The sequence below is a fragment of the Helicoverpa armigera genome, chromosome 11 (assembly GCF_030705265.1).
Source record: "Helicoverpa armigera isolate CAAS_96S chromosome 11, ASM3070526v1, whole genome shotgun sequence".
In the NCBI taxonomy this organism is placed as follows: Eukaryota; Metazoa; Arthropoda; class Insecta; order Lepidoptera; family Noctuidae; genus Helicoverpa; species Helicoverpa armigera.
Genome location: NC_087130.1, coordinates 4,525,791 through 4,545,823, shown reverse-complemented (window position 1 = coordinate 4,545,823; position 20,033 = coordinate 4,525,791). Strand labels below are relative to the sequence as shown.

At 34.5% G+C, this 20,033-nt stretch overlaps 2 protein-coding genes across 2 annotated transcripts; one reads left to right on the top strand and one right to left on the bottom strand.

Moving 5' to 3' along the window:
* The first annotated feature begins 924 nt into the window (after positions 1–924).
* Positions 925–8,047, top strand: LOC110370221 (cysteine sulfinic acid decarboxylase). The gene is made up of 4 exons (XM_021325969.3): positions 925–1,325; positions 1,589–1,882; positions 6,740–7,107; positions 7,271–8,047. Exons 1-4 carry the CDS (start codon positions 1,056–1,058, stop codon positions 7,872–7,874), a joined length of 1,536 nt encoding a protein of 511 aa, XP_021181644.3. The 5' UTR covers positions 925–1,055; the 3' UTR covers positions 7,875–8,047.
* A 1,332-nt stretch (positions 8,048–9,379) lies between these two features.
* On the bottom strand, positions 9,380–19,642 carry LOC110370218 (multiple C2 and transmembrane domain-containing protein). The gene is made up of 14 exons (XM_064036923.1): positions 18,973–19,642; positions 18,588–18,768; positions 18,250–18,395; positions 17,767–17,907; positions 17,131–17,311; positions 16,603–16,781; positions 16,067–16,271; positions 14,902–15,047; positions 12,152–12,303; positions 11,943–11,998; positions 11,748–11,857; positions 11,459–11,568; positions 11,072–11,169; positions 9,380–9,813 (listed from the first exon to the last, which is right to left on the bottom strand). The coding sequence occupies exons 1-14, from the start codon at positions 19,389–19,391 to the stop codon at positions 9,757–9,759; spliced, it is 2,181 nt and encodes a 726-aa protein (XP_063892993.1). The 5' UTR covers positions 19,392–19,642; the 3' UTR covers positions 9,380–9,756.
* Between the last annotated feature and the right edge of the window lie 391 nt (positions 19,643–20,033).

The following is a 20,033-nucleotide window of genomic DNA, read 5'->3' as shown; positions in this document are numbered from 1 at the left end:
GTAAAAAATGACCTTTCCTCAGCAAGCACAATGTGAACTGTTTACATCCCAACTGAGCCTATCATATCTTTTAGTTTAACATATCCTTTGATACCTCTGTAGACTGCTCCGGATATCTGTGAAGGATTTTCATTCGGAGGTTTGCTAACTTCTTCAGATCTCATCCTTATTTCCATGCCTCACGAGTCAGATTTAGTTATAAAACTAAACTGTAAATAATTACACTTGTGAGCTGTGTGTATTAGACCGCAATTTGTTCAGTAATTGATTATCTTTAATTTACGGTCTACCGTTCACTTCAAATGTTGATTAAAGATATATTTATTTTAAATAAGTAGCTATTACTGATAGCCTTGAGAGGTTGGGCAGTAATTATATCAATCTAAATTTAGGTAATACTTATACCTTAAACTATGGAGTGCCAAGCGCGGCATCTTTTGTTGTTTATAATGTGGCTAATTTTGGCACCTTCAATATTTCAATTAATTAACAAATGCAAAAAGAATAGAGGGAGAAATCCATCATCATCCTCCTGTCCTGGATAGTAATTGATGTAGCAAGAACAGCTATATTCGAAAATATAAATAAAACATTTAATCAGATCAGGTCATCTAGCAGAGGGTCATATAGGTGAAAATAGCAATACTTACTTCTGTTTTATGTCATTAATAACTCACGAGTTGATATAAGTTTTGCAGAACGGAACTGATCTGAGGGATTTCGGAAGAGAACTTCCGTCCAAAAAAACACATTAGCAATATTGCATAAAAAATTCAAGCATTTCATTAAAATGTATCAGTTGACACGCTTTGACAAAGTTTGTGACTTGGCAAATCGCACATTTGTTTATATTTTACTGGAGTAACCTTACGAAGTGAATTGACGTCGCGCAGTAGTATTTAAGAAGGCTACGCAATTACTGACGAGTCAAACCTTCGGTTCAGAGGCTCGCGGCCGGCCGCAGCAGCCATTCGCAACACAAAACAAATGCACAATTGAAAACTTTATTTTCTTTGAATAAAACCACGTGTTGAGTGAAAGAAGATAAAGTCAAAATGCCTGCCGATTCAGATCTTATTGTACCCGATGGGGAAGAACGAGGAGTAGACAAGGATCTTTACAAGAGTCTTGCTGAAAGATCGAAACATGAAGATTTTATGAGGCGGGCTGTGGATTTGTTGGTGGAACGGGTGGTCTTCGCAAGAGTTTCTAGGACTTCGAAGGTGGTAGAGTGGGCGTCCCCTGATGATATCAAGAAGGCGATCGATTTGAAGCCGAGGGATTCGCCAGTATCGCACGATGAACTTCTGGCACTTATGGCTGATGTGAGTTTAGTTTTTTATGAGTTTATTTGATAGAATAAATTAGTGAATAGGTACTGATAGATAAACATGCTGGGATAATCTTTAGAAAAGAGTAGTGATAGCTCTAGCTATTTGTCAATAGAAGATTACTTATTATTCAAATATCTAATTCCACCCATCCAGATAACGAAGTAGAATCTTCAATGAAAACCATTTCATTTCCGAAGCAAAATTATTTTGCCAAATTCCCTATTAGCAAAATATTAATTAGTTCATCATTTCAGGTCGCTCGCTATTCCGTTAACACAGGACACCCATACTTCGTGAACCAATTGTTTTCTTCAGTCGACCCTTACGGTCTGATCGGTCAATGGCTGACCGATGCCTTAAACCCCAGCGTTTATACCTTTGAAGTGGCACCAGTGTTCACGCTGATGGAAGAAGAGGTTCTTCGAGAAATGAGGGCCATTGTTGGGTGGCCAGAAGGTGATGGCGATGGCATTTTCTCACCTGGAGGATCCATTTCCAATGGCTATGCAATCAGCTGCGCTCGGTATTACTTCTACCCAGAAATTAAGGTAAGTTTATTTTTACTCTTTAGCTGTAGTTTTTGAATCGTGTTATGTTTGACAAAAATGTTTCTTACACTGTCATTTTTGTCAATCATTGGGACCTTCACTTTGCAATGAACCTAATTTAATTGTTTGATCCAATATTATTTTTAAATATCCTTACAAAAATAATGTCGATGAACTTTAACAGTACAATAGGTATTCAATTCACGCAATTATACAATTAAGTACTTGGAATATCAGATCAATCTCCTTCATTTGCTTTTTATTAATTTATAAACGTCCAATATTTATAACAGGTTGTTAGACTAGGGGAGATGTTCCCAAAACGGGTAACCTAAGGGAAGATGTTATATAAAATAACCAAGAACATTATATGCGACTTGTATTTGTACTCATAGGGTTGTTTATATAATAAACTTTGGAAAACATAAGATAGTCTTAGTAATCTTCTTCAAAATTCAGAAAAAAATCAAAATAATAAACCCCTTCGAAATACCCGCTTTGCCCTCGGGGGGTCCTAAAACGGGTAGCGCCTTTGGGCAAAGCAGGTAATGAATGAATATATGTGATAAATGAATTAGAAAACGTATCTTAGCCTCCTGTTATCCAGGAAATCTTTATCGTTAATTAGTCTCCTTAATTATGTTAAACAGTTTTCTTATTTTGATCAGTCTAGATCACTTTTTTACTTTATTAAATGTTACATTTGAAATTATAATCCTACCAGCAGATAATTTTGTTAAAAATCAGAGAAAAAATATTTTAATTTCTTTTTCATGCTGTTACTGTACTTCTTCAGCTCTCTGTGGCTTCCTTTGTCTTCGATTAGCTTTCTGTGGGATCAATTGAGGAAGTGGCCCCTTATTTCAAATCGGGTAGTCACCCGTTATGCCCCTACCCGTTTTGCCCAAAAGCACGTTTTAAATTTCAACTACCTTAACCTTAAAATAGTAAACAAGGAAACCACTAAGTATTCACAATTAATAAGCATATAACATGCAAAATGATAATACAAAACTGCGAAAACCGTATCTTGCACCATACTTGAGTAGTCAGCACTAGCATAATCCGTTTTTTTTTAGTAAACTCTGCAAAAATCTTTTTTTACATCTAATCTCGAAAACGCTCGTTCTAGGCGCGCGAGCCAACTGACCGTGATCGGCGGGGTGGTAGTGCACCGCTCTACACTCACAGGTTCACACTAAGACCTATAATAGACGAATGGCAAAGCCTACCCGTTTTAGGAGGGGTACCCGTTTTAGGAACATCTCCCCTAATTATTTTATCTCGTATTGCAGTCGTTCATTATATAGATTGCTAGTTTTGCAGGAAGCATACCGTTCGGTAGTTACCTTAACCCCGATACACCGATCATTATTATCGCGTGCAGTAGTTTGTGTAAACCTTGGTATTTTGTTTTATAAAAAACTGTTTAGTGTTTTATCTGTTCTAAGTATTATTCTATCTAGAGAAATGGAGCACGTAGCATTAAAATCTTTGACTTCTTCTGCTTTATCCTTAGGTTCATTCAATCGTCCATTGATAGTAACAACTTCGGCAGCTTATCGTAATAAAAGCTTGTCAATATTTGAATTCGCAATCTTAACGATAGACGCTCTTATCAATCGAGAGATTTGTCAATATTCATTGATTATTGGGTCAAGAGATTCATAAACATTTAGCTTCTTTATTGATCCGTTTCAGAAATATTTCCGTACTCCATTAAATAGGACTAGGAACTATTTATAGATCTATTTGAGTTGACAAGGGTACCTAGAGTTGTTAAATTAATACTGATTGATTAATGGCTTTGTGGCATCAACAGTTATGAAGCTGATGACTTAGCCGAAGCTAATATCCTTATGATAGGAACCATCTAATCACAGATATTAAAACAGTTCGCAAAGAATGAAGTCATTATTTCAGTTGAAGATTATTTTGCTGCAGTCTAATTAGACATTGACCATTTATTAGGTACAGTTATCGGCACGAATCTTGAGCTCTGACCTTCACCTGAGCCGAAGTAATTTATTGGGTCCCTTTTGTGGTATGAAGTGCTAAAGTGGTGATTAGCCCGCAGTGCATCGCGTCACAGCCGTCACTCGGGATTGGTTCTTTGCTAATAAATCACGTCTGCGCAGATGTGGGTCGGAGCTCAAGATTCGTGCCGATACCTATACAAATCTAGACTAGTGTTATTTAATTATTGTGTTAATCAGTTAAAATGCAAGGGCAAGAAGCACAATGTAAATAAACGTAATGAATGACCGTTTTTTATTGCTGTAATAATGTTTACAATGCTAGAATTAATAAAGATATTTATGATGACCTTGACCTACAATTAAAGAAAGTAACATATGTTTTTAGTAGTTTTCGTGCAAAATATAGTTCGGAATTGCTTGCTCAACAATATTAGGACATAATTAGGACTCATAGTATAATATGTTTGAAAACAAGAGATCAAGAAATAAATTAAGTAGACCTAATTTATTATCATCATTGGTTTATCACAGCGTTTTCAATAGTCAAATAAAATGTGACAGGATTCAATTAGTTACGGTTTTTCTTTGAGTCAGAGGTATGATGTAAAAAAAACAAAAAAGTACCTACCTATAGCTCGCAGGAAAAAGCAGGCAAATCGATTTTAGGGTGAATGAAACATTTTAAGAAAGGTAACAAACCCGTTACTTCAACTAAGGTCAAACTTGCAACTGTGGGACAATTCGCGAACTTAATTGAAAGTACTCAATTTAATACGTGACAATTGTGTCTGTAACTAATGGGCTGTGACAATGCATAAAAGTTTTATTTTGCTAAACAAAATGTTCGTAGGTCATTTCTAAACCTTCCGCTTACTGATTGAGTTAATAGGTAATTATTATAGAATTTACTGACTCGAGACCTGTATCAAATCAGTGTCCTATTGTGCTTAGTTTGTGTTTCCACTGCTGTCAAAATCACACAAATGGCTGGTGCCATGTGCAATGTACAATTGAGTGAGACCACACATGTATATTTTTACAGAGTATCTAATAGCAGAACCGAGTAAGATATCAATATTGGCTTCAAGCAAAAATACATAAAACCAATCAAACAGTGTCATCAATGTATTGATTGCTGTCAATAAAATATTATGTGGTTTTATTAATATTTCCACATAGTAGTAGTATGTCCATTTTGTAGTAGGTACATACTAACACATTCCTGTTATACTCAAGAAGTCCTGTAAATAAAATATGCTTTTTTTGTCTTTACATAAACGTTCGATTTTACAAAAGCTTGTTGGGCCATTTTATCAAAGTTTTTCATCCATTTTCAGAACTCATTTGAGATATTTAACGCAAATTGTTTATCAATTATTATTATCCTCGGACAAAGGATCAGCATGGCCGTCCAGCGAGGTAAGTAATGCTGGCAGCCTCTTGGGTACGCTCCCAGTTGACAGCGATGGGGATGAATTTTTTGATGCGTTTTAGATATAATGTCTTTTTTGTTGTTTTTTTTTTTGTTGTAAATATCTATCTATGTAAATAACTATGTAATTAATTGTTTATTCGTCTAAGTAACAAGAACTGTATGTCTAATACACTGTCCGAGGTGGGTTGCCTTTGTAATTAGGCTTTCCAACTCGTTACTAATATTAACATGCCCAAATTGTTACTCGCAAGATATTAGATATATGTTTAGGGACTTGTGGAGAATTTGCGGAATTGGGGTACGAAGGTCAGATTCCTTGGACTTAGTTTGTGTCTGGTCCTTACAATGGGTTCGAAGGGATACATTAGATATTAACTGTAATTTCACGGTCAATTTGACTATCGACTATTTTACAGACATTGTTATTGTTTAGAAATCTATTTTAAGATTACATGCTGGTTTGTCAAATCATGTCAAAAAAACAACAGTATATAAACCATGTCCTACAGGAACATTTAGAAGGAATAGTAATGTTTTGATTAAAAATGTCGTCTAAAAACATCTGCCACAATACGAAACCCCTTCGGCTTAATACGTTGGTATTGCAATCAATCAGCTGTGACAAGTAATTATATAAGTATTTAAATCCATATGTAAATATTCTTTATCCTCCCATGTATATTACATGTAAATACATATCCTTGTTTTTTATATTGTGTTAAATAAGTAATTTCCGCTTTGCTAATGCATGTGTACGTTTACGCGTAGTCGTAAGGATTTTATAAGTATCTGCAATTCTTCGCGGCTATCCGCGTACTTTGAGGTCATTATTCTAGTTTGCGTAATTACTATAAGATACTCGTAAAATTAATTGCGAATAAAGTGTAGTCCAAATTTTTTGTTAAAAGATACTAAAATATTTTCCAATTTAGTATTGGCATAAGTACATAATCATGAATGAGGTGTCTTCAAAATGTAATGTTATCTTAGTTCAGGTATCTATTTCTCTGTGGTTTCTAGATTACATAAAAGAAAAGAAAATTAAATAAATGAATAATTTTCAAATAATTTATGAATATTCAAATAATTTCTTAATAAGATGTATGATGATATCTAAACAAACAAATATTGTGAATATAAACTTAATATTCAATATGATCAAATAACCTCAAAGACAAACTATTCCAGACAAGATAGTAAACTTATGAAACTTATCAGTTTTAATTAAAATAGCATTGTATTTATTCGATACCAAAACTTATAATTAATTCATAGAATTTATTACAAGCAAAAACACAATTATTGTATGTTAAAATGTTTGTACATTTTTAGTTCACAAAAAAAATATTAATTTAAAAATAAAACAGTTTCAAAAAAGTAGTTTATATTCAAACGTAGGTATGCAAACTTTTTTGATGTGCTTAACATAACTTTTTTTTTCAGAGCAAAGGCGTTTACGCAGTGCCAAGGCTGGTTCTTTTCACGTCAGAGCTAGCCCATTATTCTACCAAAAAGCTAGCCACATTCATGGGCATTGGAGGAGACAACTGCATATTGGTGAAAACTGATATAAATGGTAAAATAATTCCTGAAGATTTGGAAACTAAGATTGCTACTGCTATCGAAGATGGTGCTTCGCCCTTCTTAGTGACGGCTACTGCTGGTACAACTGTCTATGGGGCTTTTGACCCCTTGGTGGAAATTTCTGAGATCTGCAAAAAGTACAACCTGTGGCTCCATGTCGATGCTGCTTGGGGTGGTGGTGCCCTAATGTCTAAGAAACACAGACATCTCCTGAATGGCATTGAATTGTAAGTATTGATTTAAAAAATATTGACATACAAATCGATCAAAATATTTTAAACCTAGTAGTTTCTTGCACAAAAAACTGTAGTCATAACAGACTGCCTCCCATACTCGTTTCATAGTTTTAAAAACAAAACAAAAGCGTTAATATAACAAACAATTTCGCAGGGCGGACTCGGTGACGTGGAACCCTCACAAGCTCTTAGCGGCGCCACAACAGTGCTCCACCTTCCTAATTAGACACAAGAATGTCCTCAAAGACTGTCATTCGAGCCACGCCAAGTACCTCTTCCAGAAGGACAAATTCTACGACACTACATACGATACTGGAGACAAGCATATACAGTGTGGAAGAAGGGCAGATGTGTTAAAGTACTGGTTCATGTGGAAGGCTAAAGGTAATGAAGGATTTGAGAAACATATCGACGTGCTTTTCGATAATGCAGCGTTCTTCACGGAGCACATACGACAGCGGGAAGGCTTCCAACTCGTGTTAGACAAGCCAGAGTGCACCAACATCATGTTTTGGTATATCCCTCGCTGTCTCCGCGGTCAAGAGAATGAGCCAGATTATAAAGAAAGGCTACACAAGGTCGCTCCGAAAATAAAAGAGCGCATGATAAAGGAAGGAAGCATGATGGTGACCTACCAGCCACAAGGTGACCTTGTCAATTTCTTCCGTATCGTTTTCCAAAACTCCTCTCTAGACCACAAGGATATGGTCTACTTCGCGAACGAGATCGATAGACTCGGCAAAGACATGGTAGTTTAAATAATATTACAATTAATATTTAAATAAACTAAGCATTAAAGCTGTACAAATGTCAGTTGACCTGTGATTACTTTTAAAGAATTATAATATATTATTCGATTTATTTAGATTTAGAGAAATTCATGTGATTAATGTAAATGTACTGTAAATAAATTATATGTTATTTAGAGTTATGGTCTGTTTTTTTGCACTCGCTTCGTCATAAGTAATGGATGTAATAAAAGTACGGAGCAGGCATTATGATGATGGTCCGTGCAATATGATGCTTGAATAAACATTTGTCAAGCACACGGAAAATAATTTTCAGTTTTTCAGCAGCATAGTGTATTGTGTTGTAAGCACACTATTTTTCAGGGGCACTTTAGCATGTTCAGCATTTACATAAATATATTTTTAATAAAGATGAATAGGGTTTGCGTTGTAGGGCTTTACGTGCATTAAGTATTATAAATATCCCTCATATTTAGGATTGTAAAATAACCTAATGTCACCTGTTTTTATTCAGTAAACATAGTAAGTAAACATAAACTGGGATAGAATCGAACATTTCTTTTTGAGTTAATCAGTAAGAAAGAATAAGACGAAACAAATTATTACTTAGGTGCTTTTCAGTAGTTTTAGCGTGAAAGCGCAGCAAACCAACAGACAGAGTTAATTTCGCATTATTTTATAATTTTCATTAAAATTTCCATTCATATTACAAAAGGTCATTGATCCATTGAATATTACCTGCTTAATGAGCTAGTTCTGAATACATTGACAGATGTATCCCTGGGTAATTTGACCGGTTGCAAATTAGCCACGACCGAGTTAATACCCTATTTACATAGATCATTTGTCAACATTTACGGTTGGTGTGTGGTCACCTATGATTTGGACCGAATATCAACCCCTGAGGCATCCCTTGGGTCTCATTAGATAGTCCAAACAAAATTAATCATTGGACTCCTATTTATTTAATTCAAGGAGGTTTTATGTTATCTATGGATATTGGTTCCTATTTTAATGGATAAATAGTTGTAGTAATAGATTCAGTCTACAAAAATCTTTGCTATATTACCTCTTATGATTTCCGTGATTCAGACATTCACTACATCTAAAACCCTATGAAGTCCGGCGGATACATTTTTCGAGTGACAATTGATATTCGGCTACTAAAAAATGAGATTTATAAGTCATCATACTCATCATCATATATGTACAATTACGACTGTATTTCAACTTATTAAAAACAAATGATTAAAATCATTTACGCCGAAATATATTCAGAGTTCGGGCAAGTAATAAATGTAAAAGGTTGGTAAAAATAATTATGAATTATTTTACTGATGGAATAAGTACATAAATTTTGTAGCTTACTATTTATTTTTAATTCATCCGGAATTAGTGAGGAATTTTCTTTTTTGACCAGTGTAAAACCGTCATATAGACTATTTAAGCTTTTTGGGCAAGAAAACAGAATACAGCTTAATAAATCATTATTTATTTTTATTCATTAATGCTTATAAATTATTGTCAAGATTAGCTCAGAAATAAATAAGTTACATTCACCCAGTAATTATATTATTAATACAAGATATCACCTCTATCATTGGAGGATGATAAAATTAAACTAAACGACTATTCACGTTTCTATTTACACTATATAGCAATACTTTATTAATATAAATCTATCAAATCACAGGCCATCACTATACATCTCACTTCACGCCCGTAAAGTTTCAATAGTAGGCACATGTCGAGTTGTTACTGAGTAGTTCTCCTTAGAACATCTCTTAACATTTACTCTCACTTAGGCCATCTTAACCGAGCTCATTAACTCCAAATGAGCACTAGACTTAATGAGCTAGTCATTAAAATAAAAATTACAATTATCAGATCATTATCTTATCACATCTTCATCCGGAACTTCTTCTAAGGGCATTTCTTCGCAATTCAGCTGAAAAAGAAATGACTAATTAAACAAATGAATTGCTCGCTGGTCCGCAATCTAAGAGTAGGCACACCTTGTAAACTTTTAGTTGGCTGATAGTTTGTTTAAGCTCATAAACCAGAGTGCTGATTCCGAGTTTTGTAAGTTTACGCTCTCGATACGTAATTATAACCTGGCTGCAGTAAAGAGTCGTATGCTACATGACATGATTAGAATATAGTACGTTCATTCATTTTTCCGGATAATGACGTTTACTATTTCGCAAGTGAGCGCGTTTATAGTACGACCAAGTGCCGATGATAGCCTTTATGAAATAAACATTTCAAAAATGAATACTACGTAATTAAGTTGTATGATAATTTACGCATCGAGAAAGTTAACTTGCAAAACTCGCACTAGGCACTCAGTATTTAAATCAGTTAAACGATTGGGTATTTGGCCGTTATCAGACCCCCTAAAAACTTTTATTGAATTCGATTTTCTACGACGAGTCGGCCGACTATTTAGTCTGCAGTGTGTGGGCACTCTAATTGTGTCTTAAAATCATTAGTAAGTATACATTGCTCCCGATGTTTGAAAGTACAAATTACTCACAGCACAAATGCTGTAATGGATATTATTGATAGTGATCCAATTGGAAATGGCAGAAAATCGAGTTACGTAATTACGGAGTGGATTCCTCTAAACGTTAACTAGGACATTGGGTCGAACACATTCAGAATTAAAATGAGGTACTTCATTAGTACCTACTAGTTACTGGAGCATCGAAACTGCAATAATGATTACGATTCATCTCTTTTTTGGCTTCCAATTATCAAAATTAATTGAAATTCTTGTTCCATTTTTACGTATTTATAAATAATTAATCGTCGATTAACGCTATTCACAGAAATAATATTAATTTCAGATTCGTCCAAAGTTAAAATGATAACTGTCGAATAATGGATTAATATTTGTAATCATTAAATATTGGATTGGGAGTAAATGGGATTTCACAAAAATACATTTTCCGTGTAATAGTGAAAAGTTAAATATCCGCTTCATTTGAATACATTTTGTATTAAACCTAGTTTTAAATTCCAAATTTTATCAGAACGATTCTTTTGTTAATTTACTGAACAAAATGTGAATAATTCGCTAAGTGCTGTTATTAAATAAACCTATGAGATAGCTTTGTGATTTTAAAATTATCTGTAAAGAGCATTAAATTAGATTGGACGTTGATCGTAATTTAATGAACGATATTGTTATATTAATTTCTTACCAATATTTCATCGTTAGGTACTCTAGACAGCAGATCCATTATCTCATTATTTGGTATTCTGTTTGGTCGCAATATTTTTCTCGTGAACTTGTGAATTCCTGTAGCAAATTACAAAATAAATGATTAACGTTACCAAAAATGGTAAATCAATGAAACAACATTATCAATAAGTAGAACCTAGTGATAAAAATTACGAAATTGAGAATTTAAGTTTTAAGTAATGCAATTATTAGTTTACTAGATATTTGGGTTCAGAATCGATTATGGAACATATGGAATCTTAAAAAAAAAATATATGTACAATTTTTACTTTCTAATCATTTCATTATTATATGTACATATTTTCTTGATGAACATGGATGTAATTACAAAACTATTTGAACTTACCCCAAATAATAAATATGTATTTAGTTGGTATCATAAACATCACGAATGCAATCACTAGTATCAGGAAAATCGCCAGAAGACTGAGGAATGGTACTGTGAAGTTGAATAAGCTGCAAAAGAAAATAAGAAATAATTATTCCTATATTTATTTTTTTATTTTTGCGTATTCTTATTTCACTTTGTGTTAATCGACATATATTGACATATGTATATTAACGTATTTAGTTTAATGTGATTAAGTATGACACATCTTGTATAAGTACATACGATTTAGAGGTTCAAGACTTACTTTTTAATACTCTCCCCGAGATTTGCAAAGGCACCAATGAAGTTTTGCACAGATTGCACCATTTCTTGGAAACTGTTTATTTTTTGTCTAAGGGATTGATTTTTCTCTTCCTGTAAATAATAAAACTTGTTTTTAATGTCATATCCAACGTAAATGCATTTGAAAAGATCATGAAAAATAAGAATATATTCTTACCTTCTCTTTTTTGACATCATCTTCTACTGGTATTTTCTTTAAAAAGTAGTCTTTCCCTGTAAAATAAGTTACATAAATTATTAAGGACAAAAATATTTTGAGATAAAATAAGATTCGAAATACAGCGCTTTTCAGTTTGACGATCTTCGTTTTGTAGTAAGACGACAAATTCATTTTAGTTCAGCTATTTACTAAGTCAAAATGCTTACATCTAAGTAGGAAGTATTTAGGAGGTCGGTACCAAAAGAATGGTATAAGTAGGATTAGTGGCAACATCCATATTCTGAAGAACCAGCAGAATACCATCCATATCATCAACGCTATTACATTGGCTTTTCTTGACTCCCATTCGAAACATGTTCTGAAAGAAAAGTGTATTATGAAAATTCGTAAAAATATGCATTTAAAGAAGAAAAATAAAATTAGGAATTCTAACTACAATTACCTATAAGAATTGTTTTTATTTTTTACGTGAGTTGCATTTATTTTATGTCAAAACAGCTCAACCATTTTTGATAAAATTTGGTAACCTGGTATCAGGTTTCTCAGGACGCGAGTGAAAATGCGAGCTAAACCAGTGTTCAACGTAGGTAAATAAAAATTAAATTCATGAATTCTAAACACAACATAAAACCTTCGCAAGTAATTCAAACTTATAATTTAATTCTCAGTTGTACTCCTAAGGCCCTAATTACTTGAAACGAGCTGATCAAAGCCGATAAGTGGCCCACTTAGTGTTGGAGGAAATTCTACTGGAAAGTGCAAACTTTACTTGAATTTCTCAACACTTGCGCAATAAAAAGTTTTTAGTTAAGGCTCTTTTTTGGTTCAGTATGTTCTTATTTTTCCTTGTGAGGAAAATTAAGTTTTAAAATTTAAAACTTTTTAAAATTTTACTGAAGTAAGGGTTGGAATTATACTCCATGGGACGTAGGATCGTTTGATAAAACACTGGTAAAAGTGTGATTGTGACTGTTTACATTTAAGTTATAATAATGCAAACCTCTTTTCACCTAGGAATGTTCTTGTGTGAGGATTATCGATATTGAACAATATTTTATCTTAAGACTAAGTTACCTCATTATCATTTAATCCCATTGCATATTATTATACGTATGTGTTACCGGCCGAACCCGATTTTAGGACAAACCAGTTTTGCCTAGGCTCAACTAGTTCTTCCTATACGCTTTAGGATTAACTATTAAAGCCTAGTCCAAACTAATTTGTCCTAAGCTCGATAGGACGGACCAGTTTAGGCTAGGCAATACTAGTTGATCCTGATATAAGTACGCACACTCTAGGATAAACTGGTATAGCCTAGTCAAAACATATAGTATACAGGGTGTGTCGTTCATAATCAAATTAAATCCTATCACATATACTTTATGATATTGTATGGCGAATTGTAAAAAAAATAACCTAATCCATTCAGTAGTTCACCACATTAGTCATTTTTCGTTTTTATAATTTACAACATCATGTGTAAAGGCCCCAGTACACTTTGGCCCAAGTGCGGCCAATACACGCCATCACCAATGTGTACACGGGGTATTGGTGCAGGTTGGCGGACATTTGTCAAGGTTGGCGCGCATTCGGCGAGTTGTCGGTTTTTTGGGCACACATCAAAGGAATCTTGGCCCAGCTTGGCGAGTGGTGTTTACACATTCGGCCAATGTTTAGTTCGTCACCGACCGCTGAGGATAAAATACACTTTTGTGTTGCGTGTAAAAATAAATATAGTAGTAAATACAGTAGTGTAGTATAATATAATTATATATAGTAGTGTAGTATAATATAAATATATAAAGTAGTGTACAAATAAATAGCCGAAGCCTTAATTACTTCGACGTCCATCGCAAGTGGTTTGCCAGGCAGGAATGAGCCATGCGCCAATGTGTAAACACCATTTGATCGTGGCCTACATTTGTGCATTGCACAGCTTGGCCTAACACAGGCCAACGTGTACTGGGGCCTTAAAGCAGAGATAAAGTTAGGAGTATCGGATGTTTTGATCCGTTGACAGCTGTCAGTTTTCAACGGAGAATTTCAGTTGTTTGTAATGACTGGCATTTATATGGTGTTCTAATTTTCGCACATTTTTATTCTATTTACTTTGTTTGAAAAATTCACTTTTTTATTTTTACGTATTTTTCTTTTTTCTTTGTGTTAATCGACATATATTAACAGTATATTAACACATTTCATTTAATGTGATTGTGAACGACACACCCGATATCATCATCCTCCGAGCCTTTTCCCAATCATGTTGGGGTCGGCTTCCAGTCTAACCGGATTCAGCTGAGTACCAGTGCTTTACAAGAAGCGACTGCCTATCTGACCTCCTCAACCCAGTTACCCGGGCAACCCGATACCCCTTGGTTAGACTGGTGTCAGACTTACTGGCTTCTGACTACCCGTAACGATTGCCAAGGATGTTCAATGACAACCGGGACCTACAGTTTAACGTGCCATCCGAAACACAGTCAATGGTGTCTAAGATATACTTAGAAAGTACATACAAACTTAGAAAAGTTGCATTGGTACTTGCCTGACCTGGGATCGAACCCGCGCCCTCATACTTGAGAGGTTGGTCCTTTACCCACTAGGCCACCACGACTTTTCAACGACACACCCGATATATATAGTCGTAACTAATACGTTTTTTTTAAACTAGTTTTGCCTAGCCTAAACTGGTCCGTCCTATCGGGCTTAGGACAAATTAGTTTGGACTAGGCTATACTAGTTAATCCTAACGCGTATAGGAAGAACTAGTTGAGCCTAGGCAAAACTGGTTTGTCCTAAAATCGGGTTCGGCCGGTAACATACGCATTCCAAAACCAATTTGATATAACTTGGTATATTTTTATTTTTATACGTGTGTGCATTCAAAACTTCCCCCAGATGGCTAGTAAAAAATAGAGAAAATAGAGTTCCTTTAAATATTCTAGCTAAAACTTACTTCATAACTCCAAAAGCGTCCAGCGTCCAATTTAGCACGACTTTAGCTCGTGCGAGGTTCCTCGTGAATGTGTGTCGGTCCAGCTTCTGCTTGGTCTCAAGATATTTGGCCTCTTTCGGGTTTACTACGCGGACTGATGCTTTTAGCTGAAGATTTAAATTAGAAATTTTATTATCACTTAAAATTATATGGTGACTTTTTTTGAAATCAAGTGTTATTGTAGAGGTGGCCTAGTGGTTGAAGCTATAGGCTCTCAAGTGTGAGTGTGCGGGTTTGATTCCTGATCAGGCAAGTATCAATTTATTTTAAATTGAAAATGAAGGAAAACATCTTAAGGAAACCTGGGCTTACTGATTCTGCTAATAATACATTTGGGAGTTAAACCCGCAATTACAAAGGATAAAGAAGATTTTTTAAGATTAAGCAATAAAAGAAAAAGTACAGTACAGACCCTGTAAAGGTCAGTAACCTCTCACTATTTACTAAGGACGTATTCATTTATTCACATAGCAACACGATTTATCATGAAAGTGATATTCAGAAATTAGTTTCTCGGAGACGCGATTTCTCATTATCTGTCACCCATGTTGTCTTTTCCTGTTAGTCTTATTTTCTTCTGACAAGTGGCAGACAGATAATATTATAAGGAAAATAACTACAGTTCTATACGTGTTATTTTACTACTAGCTACTTCTATTGTTATAAGAAAAATATACATTGAGTCATCAGTTGGAGCAACGCTATCTGGTATTTGGGATTGGTTTCCAGTCTTCGAGTATTTGGACTGATGAGTTAACTATGTACGTAATAAGATAACTATTTCTAGTTTCCTTTTGTTGTAAGTAGGTAGATGTTATAAATAAGGGACTTTTTCTGTCGGTAAAGCAACTTTACTGAAGAATGAGTTCTCTTGAAATGAATTTGCTACTGTGCAATTGACAACTAGTGACTTCACGATTTTTGCATTTATAGGTACGTTTAATGCAGTGGTAAAAAGCTGACTGCTATCAGAGACAACGTGAAATTGACTCACGTGTTGTAACTAAATGCTTTTAGTCAATAAACAACAATGCTACTTTTCTTTTAAAAGGTTTCTGACGACTTCGTTGGCTAGTCTAGATCTAAAAGATTTATGGAAATAAATAGAGCTAGACCTTCTACTTACAAGTTTCCAAGTGAGATTCATTTCTAGCAGTATCCTGGGATTATTTCCTTTAGCTCTCTCTCTTAGACTGGAGTCTTTGAGCGCGTACCACTTCTTCTCGCCACTTTTAAAGTTAAGCAAAGGTATTGAGAGGCATCCTACTTCTTCGGTTTTTTTCTCGTCCAGGATTGTGATGTTTAGAATCGATGTAACGTCGGATACTTCGCTGTAAATAGACAAAAAAATAGGATTTTATGTGAGGCCTACTGATGTTATAGAAAAGGCACTAAACTTCCATAAAGGGAAACTTGAAAGTTGCATTACAGGAATCTGGAAGTTTGTGCTCTTTTCAGTGACATCGGGTTGTCATCCCATAGGGATATGTATGAATGTGAAGAAATAGAAAAGGCACCAGTGTCTGCGCAAATGCCTATGCGCTATAATAATGTATCTTGTGCAGCTGGCTGATCTCCTTGGACTGAACTGCCACCGCGGCCGACAATCAGCCCGAACATCATTATTATATTTTTTCGAATAATTCGAAACTTAAAACTTACAAAGTAAATATCTTCATCCAGTTAGGGTCATATGTTTTGAACTCAGTCTGGGTCTGCAGTCTTTCGTTATCTAGTTCTAGAACGCAGTAACACTCGTTGCAAGCCAGCCCTTTGGCACCGTAGACTATTACTGTTAGACTGCCAACTTCATCTGATTTGCCTTTGTATTTGTACCAGGGCTGTAAAAGAGTACCTATATGATTATAAATTGTCATGTATCCTTTCCGTATTTTTTGATAAATTGGAGTTTTAACGGAAAGTGTGTAGTCAATATTTTCTTTAGAAATGATCGATGATAATATCCTAATGCGTATAAATTTTAGTGCACTAAGGCGAATACTTATGTTAAAAAAAAAGATATGTTGTTAATTTTTTAATTCATAGTCGACTGAACTTTCAGGTAAGTATAAGGAAAATTATTTTTCCTTATAATTTCAAACAGGCCTATGCTATGACGAAGTCTAAAATCTGATTGTCTTAATCTTATTATATCACATAAATATGACGTAAGTACATAACGAAACTTACAGAATTCTTAGTGACCATAGCAAGCCTCCTCTGCGTCTCCTGATACTCATCAAGGCTTATGAGAGAGAACCCAGTGACTGTCAGCAACATAAACATTTCAACTTTCTCTTGATCGCCTTCTAACTTTATTCGCAATTTGTGGGTCTTCTCTTTCTCCAGTTCTGTTAGATCGATTTGTGTTCTGAAAATAAGAAGAGATGGAAATTATGAATATAAAGTTTTATGTGGGATAAAATATAGCTGCAGTTTAAACTTTTGTTTGAAAACGACCAAAGAAGAAAAGGTAAATAGGTATGGTAATGCTGATATTTAAAATTTATAAATAAAAAAAATCTAATACGTACGCAACAGTACGTCAAAGTTTTATCCAGTTAGCGAAGATAAGATATAAAACAAAACACGATCAAACGATGTAGGTAAACTAATTTTAGAGAGGTTTCTAAAAGGGAGGAAAATTACAAACACAAATCACATTCAATCTTCATAGAACATATTAAACGACAAATTACGAATAAACAATATTGTTATCCAATATTAACATTTGTACCATAGCGAACTTAATGAAAATCCTCGGCATTAAAATGATGTTTTTCCTTTCAAATATTAAAATATAGTAGAAAATGGAAGTTAATATACCTGCCAACACAAAAATCTTTTTCCAATAGTTGTATTTCCACAATGTTGTCTTCGTACAAATTAAAATTGAACAATTCTTGCCATTTAGCTTTGGATGTGTTCGTTTTTATTACTTTTGATTTATATTTCTCAGTGCCCAACCTGTAATAAATTAAGTACATCTTTAATAAGGAAGTAAAAACGTTTGATATCGCTCTAATTAAAATGGATAAAAAGTCCGATTTTTTCGTAAAAATATTAAATTGAAATATAAATAAAATAGGTAGGTACTTACGATTTAATTGACATACTTTGAACAGGATGTTCAGACTTTAAAAGGGATATAAATTAATCGTATGCAATTAAACCATTTATGTACATACATAAGTAATTTTGATAGACTACAAGATAACATTAATGCAACTTTGCTTCCTAAACATGAAACGAAAATACTGCACAAACAAAGAAATAATAAAAGGCGTTGGTAAAATTAATAAATCTCACCTAAATCGACAAAACAATAACCGGGGTTTGTCCTCTAAAACATCAGTTTCCAAACCAGTGGCTTCAATTAAAGCAATGGTCACCGTAGCCACTTTTGTCCTTTTCAACGTTTTTACTCTTTCTTCTTTAGTATTGCTCAAAATAAACTGAAAACAAAGAACTCCTTTATTTACTTGTCACTCTTAAAAAAATACATCTTTTTTTTATTTGCCGAAAGAAGCTCCAATAAATCGTAACAGGCGATGCTATGAAATGTCACTGTCGGGTATTTGTAAACATTAAAGAAAGAGTTTGGGAATCGTAATCGTAACATTCGTTGAAATGTAAATAAAAAGGACCTTTTCGACTTTCTCTCGAGCTGATTTCTTCTCGTTTTCAGCCTTTTCTTTCTCCTTTTGTCGTCGTTTGTCTTTAACAGCTGATATTCGCGAGCCAATTTTGTTTCGTATCGATAATGGCGGGGGCGGAGTGGGAGTTGGCGTTTGATACTCGTCGCTTTCTTTAGCCACTTCATTTAATCTGAAATATTGCAGGAATTCCTCATTACTTTTAAAATTGTCTCTTAAATAAACCTGCAATATAAATTTCAAACTTCACACTTCAATGTTTTTGATGTTGTTGTTGACGTGTCTATTAATCCCCATGTCAAAATAAACTTTGTCACTTTTCTTATTATATTTGGAGTTTGTTTTAGGTCTATAGTATAAAATAAAAGGAACTCACGATTCGAGACTCAACTTGGAGAATTCATCACCGAAGAACGAATCACTGTCATTCTCGTTTCCACACTTAATAGTTGGCGTGGGCTCAGATTCGGATATACTGGCCTGCCTTGCACTAATATACTGTAAGGAGGCATCATTTTTAGCGATCTCCTCAACAATAACACTGTATTTAACACTATGTCTTTCGAAGGGCACGTCTTGTCTTTTCATCGTGGTATCAATATTATTAATATCAGCACAGCTCGCGTATCTGGGTTCCTTGTAGACGTAATCTTCTTTGAGCGATGACAGCGAATCAACGGACCTAGATTTATCAAGTTTTCTTTGCATCTCCTCATATTTGTTTTGTATTCTTTCATGGAGTCTCGCGAAATGACTTTTCTTGAGCACATCGCCGTTTCCACGCACTTCCTCCATTTAGTTTAAGCACTATAAATATTTTTTGCAACACAAAAGACGTAAAATGATGTTCACGTGAACGATACGTTAACATTGGCAAATCATTTTGCTGCGTGTTGAGTATAGATAACGTTATCAGTCGAGGTATTGATTATTTTGACTAATCTATTATCTTTGAGGTATTTTTAGTTATGCGGGGGTTTTTGCACAGGTGCGAGTACGTCGATGGTCGAAGGGATATGAGACCTGGTTCAAACATGACAGAAATTAAAATAAGGCATGGCCAGTTATGTTACGTACTGATAAATCTTATCAGATTGAGTTGATGAGTAATCAGCCAAGTGCGTTATGTGAAGATAAACTAACACGCGTTCAATCAATATGATATAAAATTAGGAGATAATATCGCAAAAAACAACAATGACAGTGATATAGTATAAAGTTTCGGGTGAAGAATTTTAACAAAAATATAAGTAAGAGCGCATCATTTACCTAGACATTCCCAACTATGATGGAGTTGGCTTCCAGTCTAATATACGAAGAGACTATTCATATGACCATCTCGACCCTGGCAAATGCGCAAACCCCGATACCTCTTGGTAGGACTACACAACAGACTCCTGTTTCTGGTTGCCCGTTATGCATGCTCAAATGCAATGC